At 43.5% G+C, this 15,582-nt stretch overlaps 1 protein-coding gene across 2 annotated transcripts in view; it reads left to right on the forward strand.

Annotated features, from left to right (window-relative positions):
• Window positions 1-15,582, forward strand: part of LOC138511722 (versican core protein-like) — a 207,374-nt gene that overhangs the window by 39,118 nt on the left and 152,674 nt on the right. For both annotated transcript variants that reach the window (XM_069627577.1, XM_069627578.1), the window contains exons 4-5: window positions 6,865-7,039; window positions 8,336-8,463. In XM_069627577.1, coding sequence (XP_069483678.1) covers window positions 6,865-7,039; window positions 8,336-8,463 — 303 coding nt within the window. The remainder of the gene's footprint in view (window positions 1-6,864; window positions 7,040-8,335; window positions 8,464-15,582) is intronic.

The raw sequence follows: 15,582 nt of genomic DNA on the forward strand, positions 1-15,582 counted from the left end.
AAGGTCCCCAATCCACTGAACCCCAGCAAGGAACCATTCATGCCAGAATATAACTTTCCCTTCATATGTAACACTTGGATTCAGCCAAAGTGAAGCATTCGGGTCTCTCAATGCATCGAAACCCAAACACTCATTCAAAGTCAACCACGAAGTCCGTAGACTCTTAGTCAACGGATTCTCCAACCTCCGTCTGCATGGCTGACTCGTTAATAAAGCCCGGGGTGACAACGGACTCACCTGGCTAGATTCCGCACCAAACCAATCCGTACCATCCGATTTAATACATGCAAATAAGGTACGGGCCATGAAGGCCAGATGATATGCCCTGAAGTCCGGCACCCCTAGCCCGCCTTTCGACAAGGGCAATTGTAGTTTACTTATCCTCAGGCGCGGAGGTTTATGATCCCACAAGAAACCCTGCATAAGTCTATCCAGTTCCCGCCAATACCTTTTCTCAATTTCCAATGGAACCATACTTAAAACATAGTTCACTCTGGGAGATGACACCATCTTTAAAGCATTCACCTTCCCCCAAAGGGAAAGATGAAGCAAGGACCATCTATCTAGATCTGATTTGAAAGCAGCACAGACCACATTCATATTCACTCTCACAAAATCTGCAATTGTTGGCAAAATCCAAACACCCAGGTACATTAACCTCTCAGCACACCACTTGAAGCCCAACCCAGTAACCAACTGTTTGTCACATAGTGGGACAAGGGGTAGAACTTCCGATTTCGCCCAATTAATCTTGTACCCAGAGCACCGATGAAAGACCCCCAGAATATCCATAAGCACAGGCAATGATTCAGCAAGATTCCTAAGGACCAATAGCAAGTCATCAGCATATAGCCAAGCTTTTTGTTTCAACCCCCCACCATCAATACCCTGCAGGCCCTCCTCCGTCCTCAGCTTAATGGCCAAAGGTTCAACACTGAGTACAAACAAAAGAGGAGACAACGGACATCCTTGTCTCGTTCCACGTTCCAAATCAAAAAATTGGGACCTCCAACCATTAGTTTTGACATCCGCCGTGGGCTTGGTATATAATAGTCTGACCCAAGAACAAAAATGATGACCAAAACCCATTTTTTCCAGAACACTAAACATAAATTGCCAATTGACCCTATCGAATGCTTTTTCGGCATCCAATGAGAGAACCGCCGAGTCTTCTGAAAGTTCTGACGCTCTAGCGATGGTACACAGTAAAGTCCTCATATTGCTGGACGTCGTCCTACCCTTAATAAAACCCGACTGATTCTGATCTATCAATTTCGGTAGAAGATTTTCCAGCCTTAATGCCAGAACCTTGGCTAGGATTTTGTTGTCCACATTAATTAAACTTATAGGTCTGTAACTGGACGCCAAAGTTTCGTCTTTGCCCTTCTTTAGAAATACCGAAATCGTTGCATGTCTAGTCGTATCTGGAAGCAGTCCCCGAGCCTTAGAAGTCACATACATATCCTTTAACAGTTCCAATGCAGAATTAGGCAGCCATCTATAAAACTCCACCGGCAGTCCATCAGGGCCCGGAGACCTGCCTACATTTAACTTAGAAATTGCATTCCTGACCTCATCCACAGTTACCGGTTCTTCCAACAAAGTTGACTCCTCTACAGAAATTTCTGGGACTGGTATTGCCCCCAAAAAATCTACATTGGTTGCATCAGTGTATGTCTTATTTCTATACAAATTCTCATAAAACTTCATGAACACCTCATTTATTCTCAACGGATCAAAAGTAGTCATTCCACCAGAGTCCGTAATCGATGTGATTGAGCGCTCCGACTCTCTCAACCTCATTCTGTAAGCTAGCCAACGATCACACCTCTCCCCCCGTTCAAAATAAGTGCACTTTTGTTGAAAATACCTTTTCTCTACTCTATCAGAAATCAACACAGTCAATTCCCTTTTCAAACGATTCAACTCCGGAAGTATAAACAACTGTGAAGGATCCACCATCAATTTCCGTGATAAATCATTTATTTTATTCTCTAATTCCATCTGCGAATTGTCCCATTTCTTTTTCAAGCCTCTCGCCAAATTAATAAACATACCCCGTACAGTGCATTTGAAGGCCTCCCAAACTGTGCCCAGCTCCACCTCACCATTGCAATTTTCCTCCACAAAATAATCTATTTCTGTTGAAAGTTTGTCCATCTCATCAGCATTATCCAACAACATAGGATTCAGTCTCCACGTAAATTGTCTGTCCATTGAAAAATCCCATCTCAAATCAAGAACCACATGTGCGTGATCCGTCAACACAATATTACCAATACTACTCGACTTATAACTCTGTAGCATACCTCCTGACATCAAAACCATGTCAATCCTTGAATAAGTCGCATGCGCTCCTGAGTAGAAACTGTATTCCCTTACCAACGGATTGTTCATCCTCCAGCTGTCCTTCAGATCATGCTCCACCATTAAATCCAATAGTGCCTTAGTTTGTACATCAGTTCTCCTGCAGAATCTGTTATTGCTCCTGTCCAAGGTATTGTCAACAACCGTGTTGAAATCCCCGCCCAGGATTACGTTACTAGTCCCTAGATCCTGAACTGTTTGTGCAACCTCCCTGAAGAAAGAACCATCATCCACGGTTGGCGCATAAATGTTGCAGAATGAAACCACCTTGCCCTGAATGTTCGTCAGAATGGCAATCATCCTACCACCCTTGTCACCTATTACTCTTAGTACCTTAATCGGGGCATTTTTCCTTATTAAAATCACCACACCCCTGGACCTTGAATCAAAAGAAGAACCGTATACTCTCCCTACCCAGCCCTTCCTCAAACCATCCAAATCTTCCTTAAGAAGGTGAGTCTCCTGAAGTAAATAAATGTCCCCATTCATATCATTCAAATAGGACATCACTTTCCGTCTCTTCTGCACATTATTCAGTCCGTTCACATTCCATGAAATAACTCTTAATTGATCCCCCATCCTCCAGACCAGAAAATCCACCCCCACACTATCCAATCTTGACAACAGATCCTGATTTATGATATTGACCCTGAACCCCAACCCAACCCCCCAAAAACAGATGCAAAACACCAAGAACAGCAAACCAGAAAAAACTCCTATACACATACCAAGTAGTCCAACATCCTGGACACCTCTCCAAATAACTTGAACTCCCATTAAGCCACCCCATTCCATAATAGCATCCCCCCCAGCAGCCCCCCACCGGCACCACTAAACCTCGCATCTCCCGCCATTTGTTCTGTGAAGGCCATGACAAGCTGTCCCCCCGTAAAGCACAGAGGACCATCTAGGGAGGAAGTAGAGTCAAGGACGCTGCCCAGGAGAAAATGCAATGTCCCCAATAACATCACACCCTAATAGGGCAGACCCTGAGCCCTTCGTAGTACTGTCAAGACGCCCAACACCGCCCACTCCGCCACTCCACACGTGCAAACCCCATATGTCGAGATCCTGCAGAGATATCAAAATGCACACAACCCCACCTGCACAAGCATCCAGCCTGTATATAACTTGCCATTCCCGAAAACAGCATATCAAATCCAACTGTAAAACACTATAGAAAGGTGAACCCTTGAAGCAGGATCACACTGTTACATTGAATTGAAAAACCATTGTATAATCCTTTTTTTCTTCCACGTACCAGCTGTAGTATTTCGTGATTATAACATGTAAAACCGTCTATTGGTTAGTGGCAAATAATGAGTCTTTAAACATATCGAGTACATATATGTCATCTCACAACCCAATTATGCGTTAGTGAACTAACAGGAAGGAAGAAAGCTGCAGATCTCAGCAGTGTAAAATCATCTCATGAAACACTGCACATTTTAATCCTGCCAAAACATGAGGGAAGTTCAGTTCTCCAAGCATACTGTGCGCATATATATTCGACCTTTGGGAGAGGACTGAACCACAACACATGTAATACCTGCAAAGAAATGATAGGCTGACATCCACCAGCACACTCTGCCCGGCACTACAAAAGAAAGCCAGGCAGTGAACAACCACTAAAGCTATCCCGTGTCATGTATGCAGAAATGTTACTGTTAAAAAGGGGGGGCACTCCAGTTCATCAGCTGTGCTCAGGAATATGAGCGTTCCTCAGAGGCTGTTAAACAACTGCTGGCTCCCCTTCAGAACGTTATATGAGGCACTCTGATGCTCCTTTAAAGCAATTACTTTTAATGTCCCCAGTGTAAACAGGCAGTATCTTACGAATAGAAGCGTACGGGATCAAAGGGACTAGCCCCGCAGTCTCCCGCCGCCAGTTGATTAGTTCATTGGGCGTCCCACTGGTGTTTAACAATCCTCCTCTCTTACATCGGGTAGTTGCGATGCGAAGACGGCGCCAGCAAGTATGAAACTGCGGAGGAGGAGCAGTTTGAAAGCGATCCCCACGGAAGCCGGGGATAAAGCAACCCGCCAGCTACACATGTTGCGAGCACTTAATAGGGACAGAGCAGAGATCGGGGCACCCTCTCACCTGCCGTAACCGAGTGCAACTCCCAGCTCCGTATCGATGATACGTGACCAACTCCACTCCCCAATGATCCTGCCACCGGTCAGCTGACTGGAGCACATGACCGAGCCGGCAATGCATGGTCCTTTCTTCTAACCCCTTCCGGACATCACAACCTGGCCTGAACATGACGGTAAGAACGTTGAGAGCGGCAAGGGATGCATCAATCGAAAAAAAAAAAAAAAAAAAAAAAAAACGTTTAACTGAATTATTGAACCGACGCCATTTCTTCTCAATGTTTTTCAATGCCAAAAGTAAAAATTGAAATGATATAAATTATTTCGTTCAAACCAACACACCTACATTTGGTAAAAAAAAAACATCTGTAAAAATTAATTTTCCATCAATCCAGTCTCCCGAGCCTTTAACCATTTAAGAGCCTCGTTAGGATCTCTAGTGATTTTCTCCCCCTCTGGAAACACCAAAGTTAGCCAGTTAGCCCTGTTGAGAAAGGCTTTCACCCCCAAAGACCTTGCCAGGTCCTTGGGCTCTTTAAAGGATTTTCTAATCTCCACAACCTCCTTTGGGTAGTCTGGGTAAATAAAAATCCGCTTTTTCTTATAGTAAATATTTTCAAGCTGTCTTGCTACTTTCAAAACTTCTTCCTTGATCCTGGTGCACACGAAGGAAACTAGGACTTGCCTGGCTTTACCCTGAAGGCCCATTTTCTTGCCAATCCTAAATGCATTATCAATGTCCATAAGTGTTATCTGTCCATATTTGATTGAACTCTTCAAAACCTCCTGCACTTTTAAGGCCAAGTCCTCATTTTCTTCTTCCTCCAGTCCAATGATCCTTATGTTCCTGCACCTAATCCTCAAATCCAGTTCCAATGTCTTAGCTCTCCCTTTATAGAAGTCATCTTTCAAGTTCTTATAGGCTCTGAAGCTTCCCGAAATCTCCGATGACATAGAGGCACTGCTGCTTTCCAAAACTGAGACACGGCTGTCCACCTGGGCCACCTTCATAGACAAATCCTCCATTGATGCTTTAACATCAGTCACATCCTGAGCAACCTTACCCAAGTCTTGTGCCACTTTCATCAGTAGAGAGTAAATATCCTGTGGACTAGGGATTTCTGCCATGTCTGCAGCTGATTTGGTTTTCTTCGGGATAGGGTTGTCAGCTATTTCAATTTTCTTTTTGGAGTTCATATCTTCAATAATCCATATAAAGGAGAGGGCCAGGAGCTGCTGGTTTAAGCTGCTGCCTCTGCTGCCCGCATTCCGGAATCTGGACTTTTTTCTTATGTTCATACTTAATGCACTCTCTCCCCAATGTAACAAAAGAAGTTAACTACATCTGAGCCCCACCTTCATTTAACCGCCATTTTAATGGAAAATCCGTTGACAGGCACCCCTGCTGTGTGTATTGGCACTGTGCACTAGGCAACGCGTGTTGCTTAGCTAATGACGCATTTCGGAATCAAGGACCTAAGTCAGAGATGCAAACCTCATTGGGCCTCAATGTATGCAGAGTCATCAGGTTCCCAGGCCATAACCAACCAAGCTACCCGACACATCTATGTGAAGGCTCGAGTGTTTTTTTTTTTTGCCTGGGGGAGTGAAGCAGTGAGAATGTGATTAAATCAGTAGATTATTGAGTTAAATCTTTTTAAGGAAGGGTCAAGTCCTAAAAAAAAAAAGTGGGCGGGGGGTCATTAACATACCAATTGAATATTGTATCACCAAAAATTAGCATATCAAGGTGCCCTCTGAAAAAAGTGGGGGGGGGCTCCGTCCACCCACGTGTACCCTCCACTTGAGCCCTGTTTTAAGGAAACACCACTGCTGGCTCCTTTCCTCGGCACATTCATTGCATGGAAAACCATTACGGATCTGCTCCATCAATTAGCTGTTGTGACACTAGGGGCCTGATTTACAAAGCATTTTGCAATGGGATTGTGCCATTTTAAAATGCATGCAAATCAGTCTGCGTGTGTCTCAATTGCTATGACTCTGCCCTGCCCCCTTAATCTAGAGTTTGAAATTGTACGAATAGTTTCCTGGTGAAACAGTTCAGTAGGTCGATGCACCTGCTTTTGGGAGGCCATGTGTAAATGGTGGTCACATGTTCGAACCTGCGCTGGGGGATGTGCCTGCTGGGTAATCATAGCACCTTACTTTTGGGCACGTTGCAACTTATTGTGTAGCATGAATTCTGTTGTCAACATTGCACGTGGATGGTAAACTCTGACTTTCTCGTCTGCTTCGTGGATTAATTCTGATGTTAGGTTTTCGGGGTTCATAGGAGTGTCATGGTAGAATAATAGCAATTACTCCGCAGGTGGCTTCCAGTGCACCCGGCGTCATCTAGGAAGAGTGGCGTGTCTTATCATGGCCTCGTTCTTTCCACAGGTGTGGTTTTCCACTATCGTGGCTCCAGCCACAGGTACACCCTGGATTTCGACCATGCCAAGCAAGCCTGCCAGGAGAACGGGGCCGCCATTGCTACTCCGGAACAGATGAGGGCGGCTTTTGAGGATGGCTTCGAGCAGTGTGATGCTGGCTGGCTCGCGGACCAAAGTGTCAGGTGAGACCTCGCTCATTTGTAATCTTTTTATTGACCTATGTTTGTATTTGTTTGCTGTAACCTTTCTACAGAAAGGAGCCCCAGCAGTGGCTATAGTGCAATATAGTAAATTGCACAATGTCTATTTTTTAAGAGCAGTTGGTGTGAAAACGCTCTAGAGTGTCCACCTAAAAACACTCACACAAACACGCACGCACACACACATCCAATTAATGCATTAAAAAGGGAGCTACTAACCTGCAATGTACACCTACATTAACAGCACAGGTAGAATGGGGCGTGTTGGCAATGGAGCCCCGCCTTCCTTGCTTACCTGTATATATAACCGCTGTTGTAAAGAATCTGTAAATACTGTTAAGCATAATTGTAAATTTATTTCATTGTACCTTGCATGTAACCGATAAACTGTACTGCGCCCAGCTACCTCAGGGTTCGGAGCGCCATATAAATGAATAAACAATACAACGATACCTGTGAGCATCCAGCCAAGCACATAGGCTTCTCATCCAGAGCCTTATTTTCCTGGCGGACGTCATCTACAGCAGAGCGTTCATTCCTCAGGGCTAGGCCTGAGACGCATTGATTGGTAGAGCATCTGTGTATTTGAGGAGTAAGATGGGGCCCCTAGAACGGGTTGGCACTCTTCTATTCTTTCTTGCATTTTGTGAGGGTCATGCAACTTCTTGTGGGTGCTGCCCAACGCTTTCTCTGACGTCATCAGTGAAAGCCAGTCGCACCAGCAGGTGACAAGTCTTTGCATTGGAGCGGGGCACACCAAAGGCACCCACTGTCTCGTACCTGATAGTGAAACTGTGGTCGCTTATCGTACTCCTGTTACGGACTGCTCCATAGAGTGCTGTTCGATAGCACCAGGGTAACATCAAGTGGCTCTGCTAGGTGAATAGTTTTCATAAACACTCTGGAGAGTGGGGGTGAAGAATAGAGCACAATGCCAAGTCTTGCTTTACTGTTTTTCTGATACGCTGGTGTGTTCCTGCTTGAGTCAGCAAACAACCTCTGACCCCCGACAAGTTCTTCATGCACAACTGTGATGTCTTGTGCAGCAGATACTACAATGTCAATGGTTGAAACATGTGTCTGGCAGCAAGAGAGAGGGCACTGTGGTAGGAAGTGACCACAAATAGACAAGAAGTCAAATAAATGGCCACCATTAAATGCAGCAGAATAACCCCACACACTTGAAATTGACAATTGAACAGAACATCTTTAAGGAATGTGGCATCAGGATTTCATTGCGTATAATATCTGATCTGGAGCTTTGTCACCCCATCACAGATATCCAATCAAAAATCCCAGGGCAAGGTGTTATGGTGATAAGAAGGCAAAGGCAGGCATAAGGACCTACGGAAGGCGCTATCCCAATGAAACCTATGATGTATACTGCTTCGTAGACCACCTGGAAGGTAAGGTGACAGCCATTGTATCCAGCATTGCACACAAAGCAGACTATGAATGTCACACTAGAGTGGGGACTGACGCAGGCTCATTCTGGATATGAAGCACTATGATCAAGCGGCTTCCTCTTAGAAAAACAGCAGTGCTTCCAGCAGAACCCATGGTTATGTGGTATGGCAGGCCTTCATTAAGGAAGAGTACGGAGGTGGCAGGGTTTGCAAACAGCCATTCATTTTCTGCAGGTTCTATAGTTAGACTTTGCGACCTTCACTGAAAAGCAAGTTGGAAACAGCATCACATGCTTGAATCGACAGAGAAGGGAGCGGGCCGCTCTTCGGCTCAACACACATACTAGCAAAACCTTTGTGTTGCATCTTGGCTTGCGCCGCCACCAAGCTATTTTTAATTTAATTGAATGTTGTATTTAGCTTGGACCACATCTTGAATCCAGGAATTGAAAAATATGTCTAAATGTCACTTGCCAACCTTTTTAGACATTTCTAAGATATAATACGGAATGTAGACATTCATCCGATATATAACATTCCAGGGCAGCATGTGTACTGGTGCTAAAATGTATACCGAAATATAGCATTTAATTGTTTCTGAAACTTTAATTTATCTTGCTACATTCCTGGCTATACAATATCATTTTGTTTCTTGAATTCCTTAGAAGTAAAGTTATTCTTAGAGTTACCGCTCCATTGCCCGTTAAGTATTTGCTGGCATAAAATATTGTTTGTAAAATATAATAGTTTCAAAATTGTCCTAGTCTCAAGCGGTATCTCTCAAGGAGAAGGAATACTGTGAGAATATTTCCAACCTCCAGTAAGGATTTGTATCAGAGCTGGTTTTGAGTGAAGTAGGTGGGCTATTACCGTATTGCATACCCTCATCTTGTCAAAGTGCATGCCTGAATGCCCCCAGAGGCAGTGGAAGGAACACTCATCGATTCATCTATGAAAGAATAACAACTGGGTTATCGGTCTCCCTGGAGACACCATTTTTATTTTCAAAGTGCAGATCCTGTTAAACCAATTCCTGAGGCAAATTTTCTGATAATCAGCTTCCCTCTGAACTATCGCTTAGGCAAGTCTTCTGCTCTTAGAGGGACTCAGTGTCATCTGCGTAACTATTTACTGCAATGTTATGTTTGGCCGTCCTTTCTTCCACTGCCTCCAAGTAACTGTTGCGTATTAGAGGGGTAGCACATGCTAAGGAATAACGACACCGATGCCCCCTGATACTCACCTACATCTATTAGATTAGAAGAAGAGAAGCTATGCCAGAACTCACCAGATGTCCCCTTTAAAGATGATAAACCTCTGAGGTAAATACCATTGATAAATATGTCTAAGGCAAATGACGGCGAGTAACAATAGGGACACCCAATTTTGACCTTAAGCAGACAGTGGGCCTCATTACAGGTCGGGCAGTCTGGATATAACAGTGGAGGTAAGCCCAATCCCGAGTCCTGCAGGCGGGAGGTGGCGTTCCCGCCAGGTCTGACCTGGCGGGTTTACCATCGCCCACCTTCTGGAGATCGAGGAAACACCGGCACCATCATGAGATGGTGCCGGTGTTTCCATGATCCACATTCCCATTGAGTCCCATAGGACTCAAAGGGAATGGGGATTTACACCATTCCGCCTCTGGAATTCCCGGGACACCGGGGTTGTAATGCCCCGGTAATTCCGGGAATCACAGAGGCGGAATGGTAATACGAGTCTGGCGGTAACCAGGCGGTTTTACCACCTCAGTTACCGCTGGACTCGTAATGAGGCCCAGTATCTCTATTCCAATATGAAATATCCTGCCCTCAGTCTAAAGGCCCTGAAGCTGCACAGTAGCTGGTTTTACGACTAGTTGTGTAACTGATATCTAATGACTTCATTCATGGTTTTAATAAAAAAATGAAGATTGGTGATCTGCCAAACATTCCATTAATAGGATGGCTTTATTAATATTCTTGTCAGAAATTGAACACCAGTTTTATCCATGAAACATTGTTTCTCTGAAAATCCCTAAAAATTGGAATCATACTATCTGGGGTGGCCTAAAACATGTGTCAGAAAATAAATACCCTCTATTAATTAAGCAAGGAACACACTGGCCTTCTAAGCAAAGCCTCAAAGCCGCAATGTCGAATACAGGTACATCTGAAACAAGGGTGGTTGGTTGGTAAATAACCAGTTTTATTTAATTTACAAATAAACACACTTTATAACTCTTGGGAGTCTTTGTATCCTGTCCAGAAAAGAGCATTGTCAATAATTGATACCGGGCTGTGGTATCTGAAGGGCTGCCCTTAATATTCTTCTTCATTGCCCACCTTTTTCTTTACATTAAACAAAGTAATTTCCAGAATTTGGAAATTTGCTCCCTCCAGATGTCATGGCTTTGGCTGCAATCGAGAGTCTGCTTTTAAAATGACCCCTCGAAGCCCTCAAATTGGTATCTCTGCCGGCTTAGTTATAAGGCTGAAAGCTCCAAAGCTCTATACAAACGAAGGAGACAGGATGTCGGGAGGCAGACTAACTAGACTACAGGCAATACATCAGATGGAAATTTCCTATGAAGATTCATATTGCTTTAATAGGCTTCATACCCTCCTTGTGTAGTTTCTGCGATAGGAAAAGAATGACATCAATAGAATTTGGACTGTTACCATTGACGATGATAAATACACGTGCAAAGTGTCATAACATGCTAACTATGCCTGTATCGTATTTAGGTTTAAGCTTGTGTGTAAATTGTCATGGATGATTTGTTGTTAGATTGATAAAGGATGGTTGGGCATTGATAAATGATGAACTGATGTTCTAGGGTTAAAATCATCTTGCTCTTTTTGGAAGAGTTCCTGGATTTGTTGGCACGGCCTTCAGTTTGTTGCATGATTTAAAACTCCTTGGCATGGATAATCTCCTTTTTATATAGCTTTTGGGATCTCTTCAACACTGCCAATTCAATTTGGCAATGAGTTTAACCTAATGTTGGTTGCAGCCCTGGTGCGGATTTAAGTTCTTCCAGAGAATTATGCCTGGCCTATGCATACGGACGCAAAGATAGCTAGTGTTTGGACTGTTTGCATTCCTCTGACTCCTGATGCAGAATGAGAGTACATTGGGTATTCATTCAGCCCATCCGAAATTCTGTTGGCATCAGTGTTTTTTTAATGTTTATTTATTGTTTTCTTTCTGGAAGATAATTATTTTAAGCCTTTAGCTTAGCACATGACACAGTTTTGGTGTGCTTATAACTTGATTAAAGATACATTATGCAATGAGCTTTTGTGCAGTGACTTTATATGGACATGGCAAAGAAAATAGCTCAGCGGATCTACAAACATGACTATATAGCAGAGCCAAATGTGTTCTCTTTTGACCGTTTTTTTGTTTGCAGATTTCGAGAATGATTGATTTATTGTGAGATGTAGTGTGTACCCACTCTTTTAAGAACAAACCTTTTTTAGTATAACTATATTTTACGTCGAGCCTTATTTCTATGGAAATGCAATGGAAAAAAGTCCAGAGGTCACTGTTTGAGTTTTTAGAGTTTGGTGTTCACTCCAAAAGTAGTTATTGAAACTAGCAGCTTTGTGATGTGGCTGCGCTATAACAGGAACAATGCAGGTTAAAGAATTGTCATTTCTTGTTAATGACACCTTATAAAATATTGAAAGATTGTGATGAGTGAATAGAATGAGCAATGCAATTTAGGGCGATGTAGTCCTGTAGATATAACTAGTAAGAGTGATGCTATATTGGATTAAACAAGGGGTATATGCTGACTTAAAACAATAGCATATTTTGGGTGAATCTGGTAGACGCAAACGTTTCCTGGCTACCTGCCAATAGTATGAAAGCTTTTATCGATTCATTGATTCATTTATTGTACATTTGTGTACAGCGCTGACACTACCCAGAGGAAATCAGAACGCCTTAGATGGTATTTGAGTGCAAAAGGTGTGAGTTTAAACAGAAGTTACAACATATTTTCAGGATAGGATAGGACATTTGGGATATCTAAATGGTAGCAAGGGAGGTGTTGGAACTGGATTATTTGTGGGGATACAGGTATGTTTTGAAGCTTTTTCAGAAAGTGGTTTGGAGGCTGAAGTGATGATGTGAAGTGGTGGGGTGTTCCCTGCTCTGAGTGCCCACTGAGTAAGTGCTTGCTTTTGTGTGCATGCTAGTTTGCAGAGAAGAATATTTAGAAGAAGCTGGCTAGCTTGTCTGGTGTTTGTGTGGGTGATTGGTATCAGTTTGTCATGAAGGCAAGATGGGGTTTTGAGGTGGACAGCTTTAAATACAATGTAGAGTCCTTTGATGGCAATTCTCTGGAGTTCTGGGAGCCGGTGGAGCTGGGCACGAGCTGGGTTGATGTGTGAGTATTTGGGTAGGCGGAGGGTGAGTCTTGCTGATGTGTTATGTACAGCTTGCATGGTGTTAAGAGTGTTGTTCTGGAGCCCAGTGAGGAGTGCATTACCATACTATAACTTGAACAGAACCAGTGCTTGGACTGCAGTGTGGAAGTCATCAGAGGGTAGTATATGTCTTATTTTGCAGCTTATGTGTAGATGTAGGTTGCATGTTTTAGTGATGGTAGATATGTGCTGGGTGAAGAAAAGGTGGGTGTTCAATGATATAGCCTAGGGATTTGACAGGTGCAGAGACGGATATGTGTGAGTTGTTTGTGGTGTTTTGTTTTATCCAAAGGTTGAGGTTAGGTTTGTGGCAGGGGGCAAATGAGGAGGTATTCCATTTTAGAAGGGTTGAGTTTGAGGATGTGGGTGGCCATCCAGGTGGTGATTGTGGAGAGAAAGCATTTGAGGGTGTGGTGGTGTGATGGGGATGAGATGTGAAAGTATATGTGTGTGTCAGCTGATTATTGCTGGAAGTGAACATTGTGTTTGCTAAGGATCTGTATAAAAGGTTCTACATATAGGTTGAAGAGGAAATGTATTTATTTGTCTTTATTGTTCGCTTGTTAGGTGCGTATACAGCAAGTAAATCCTGTTGCAGGGACAGGAAGGGACAGGACATGTGACAGGGACAGGAAATGGGACAGGAAGGCAGTGGTGTAACACAAATTGTGCCCCCCACCTGCGAGCATGAGGGCCCCCCAGCTCGGCAACAAATCATGGGTCGCGCCACACTCTGAGCCGTCCTAGACTTGCGAATTACACACAAATGTGCTACTGCAGGGGTATCCCACACACTGCACTAGGGGAAAGATATATATATATATATATATATATATATATATATATATATATATATATATATATATATATATATATATATATATATATATATATATATATATTACAAGTACAGCATGCCAGGCCACATTCAGACATATTTTTTGGGGAGGTTGGAACCCTGTTGTACAGTGTCAGAAAATATTATCTGACAAAACGTGCACTTGACCTTCTGGCACAATAAATATATTGTGTTCTCAAAAACCAATAATGGTGTAAACTGTCATTGATGAATGAACCTCAAGCACACGAAATTGAAATAGGTGAACACCAGATCCAGCGCCACTGTACAACAGGGTTCCAACCGCCCAAAAAAGTGTACTTTTCCAAAACCGGGACTGCAGGAGCTCTGTCCCTTGTAACCCTATACACAGGCAAAGGGAATGACAACAACAAGCTGAAAAATATTAATAATTGATGGATAAATTGAAGTGCATAAGCTAGCGCAGAGATCAACAGTTCCGTTAAGCTCCAAATACACAACTTGCACATTCAGACATACCTAGAATGGTTGCACCAAAATGCTAGTCGAAGCAATAACACTTATGATTGTTTTATCACAATGCCCAGGAAAATATACAATGACACAGCAGGAAACGGCTAGACTAGCAGCACCCAAATGCCAGTCTAGCCAGGTAATTATACTTAGCAGCACCACTTTATCGGAGAAGCCCAGTTGAAAAAAATTCAAGCCAAACTAAGAAATGACCAGACTGGCTGCACCAAAATGCATCTCTAGTCACTAATACCACATATAATGCCTGCCTTGCCTGGACCTGGATGACCATTACAATTTATTGCACAATCCCCTCCCCACTCCACCCGCCACACATCGCCTCTCCTGTACCATGCCCCCAAATCAGCTCCTCTGCCCAGCAAAGGCCCGGCAATTACAAACGTAATGCATTTCACTATTAGTACCTGCATTCAAATTTATAATTTTGTACACAATTGAAATCGTGATGGGGTTTAGCACTTGCATGCCAGGGGAGTGATTGAAATGGTAGAGAAGGGATAGGAGTCTGCTCATTCTCAAATCATTCCATAAGTGGGTGCTTTCACATGTAAAGGAGAGAGTTTACTGCTTGTAACATTGAAGCTGCACTAGAATAGTGTCATTAGAATGTGTAAAGAAGTTAGATGCCCCCACAGAAATAAATTTGTCCCTCCCCTACCACCTGTGTGATGTTAGCGCCTCTTCCAACATTTGAAGGGTTAGTCCCCCCGAAATGCAGGTTTCATTGCACGCCTGAACACAAACACACACACCATTCACTATACACACACACACAGCCACCCATACCTTTAAGTGTGTACCCTTTCACCATATAGGCACACCCAGGCAGCCACCCATACATTTAACTGTGCACTCTTTCACCATACAGACACACTCATGTAGCCATGCATAATTAAGTGTGCACCTTTTTACCCATACAGACACACTCATGTAGCCACCCATACATTTAAGTGTACACCTTTTCACCAATCAGGCACAACCAGGTGGTGCCCATACATTTAAGTGAGCACCCTTTCACCATACAACACGCCCAGGCAGCCAAACAAACATTTAAGTGTGCACCCTTTCACCATGCACTCACACATGCACACCCAGCCACCCATACATTTAGGTGTGCACCCTTTCACCATACAGTCACATAGGCATAGCCAAACCACCATCCATACATCATGCAGCCACTCATTAATGCACATTACATTACATACATACATATGTACACACACACTTACATGCATACACACACATTTCTTACCTTTAATCCGTTGGTCCAGGGAACAAAGCCTTCAGCTCCCTTCTGCTCCCGCCATCTGCAGAGGAACTGGAGCCCTCTATGTCATGGGGTGGAGG

This window comes from Ambystoma mexicanum, chromosome 6p (assembly GCF_040938575.1).
Source record: "Ambystoma mexicanum isolate Mex_15411 chromosome 6p, UKY_AmexF1_1, whole genome shotgun sequence".
Lineage (NCBI taxonomy): Eukaryota > Metazoa > Chordata > Amphibia > Caudata > Ambystomatidae > Ambystoma > Ambystoma mexicanum.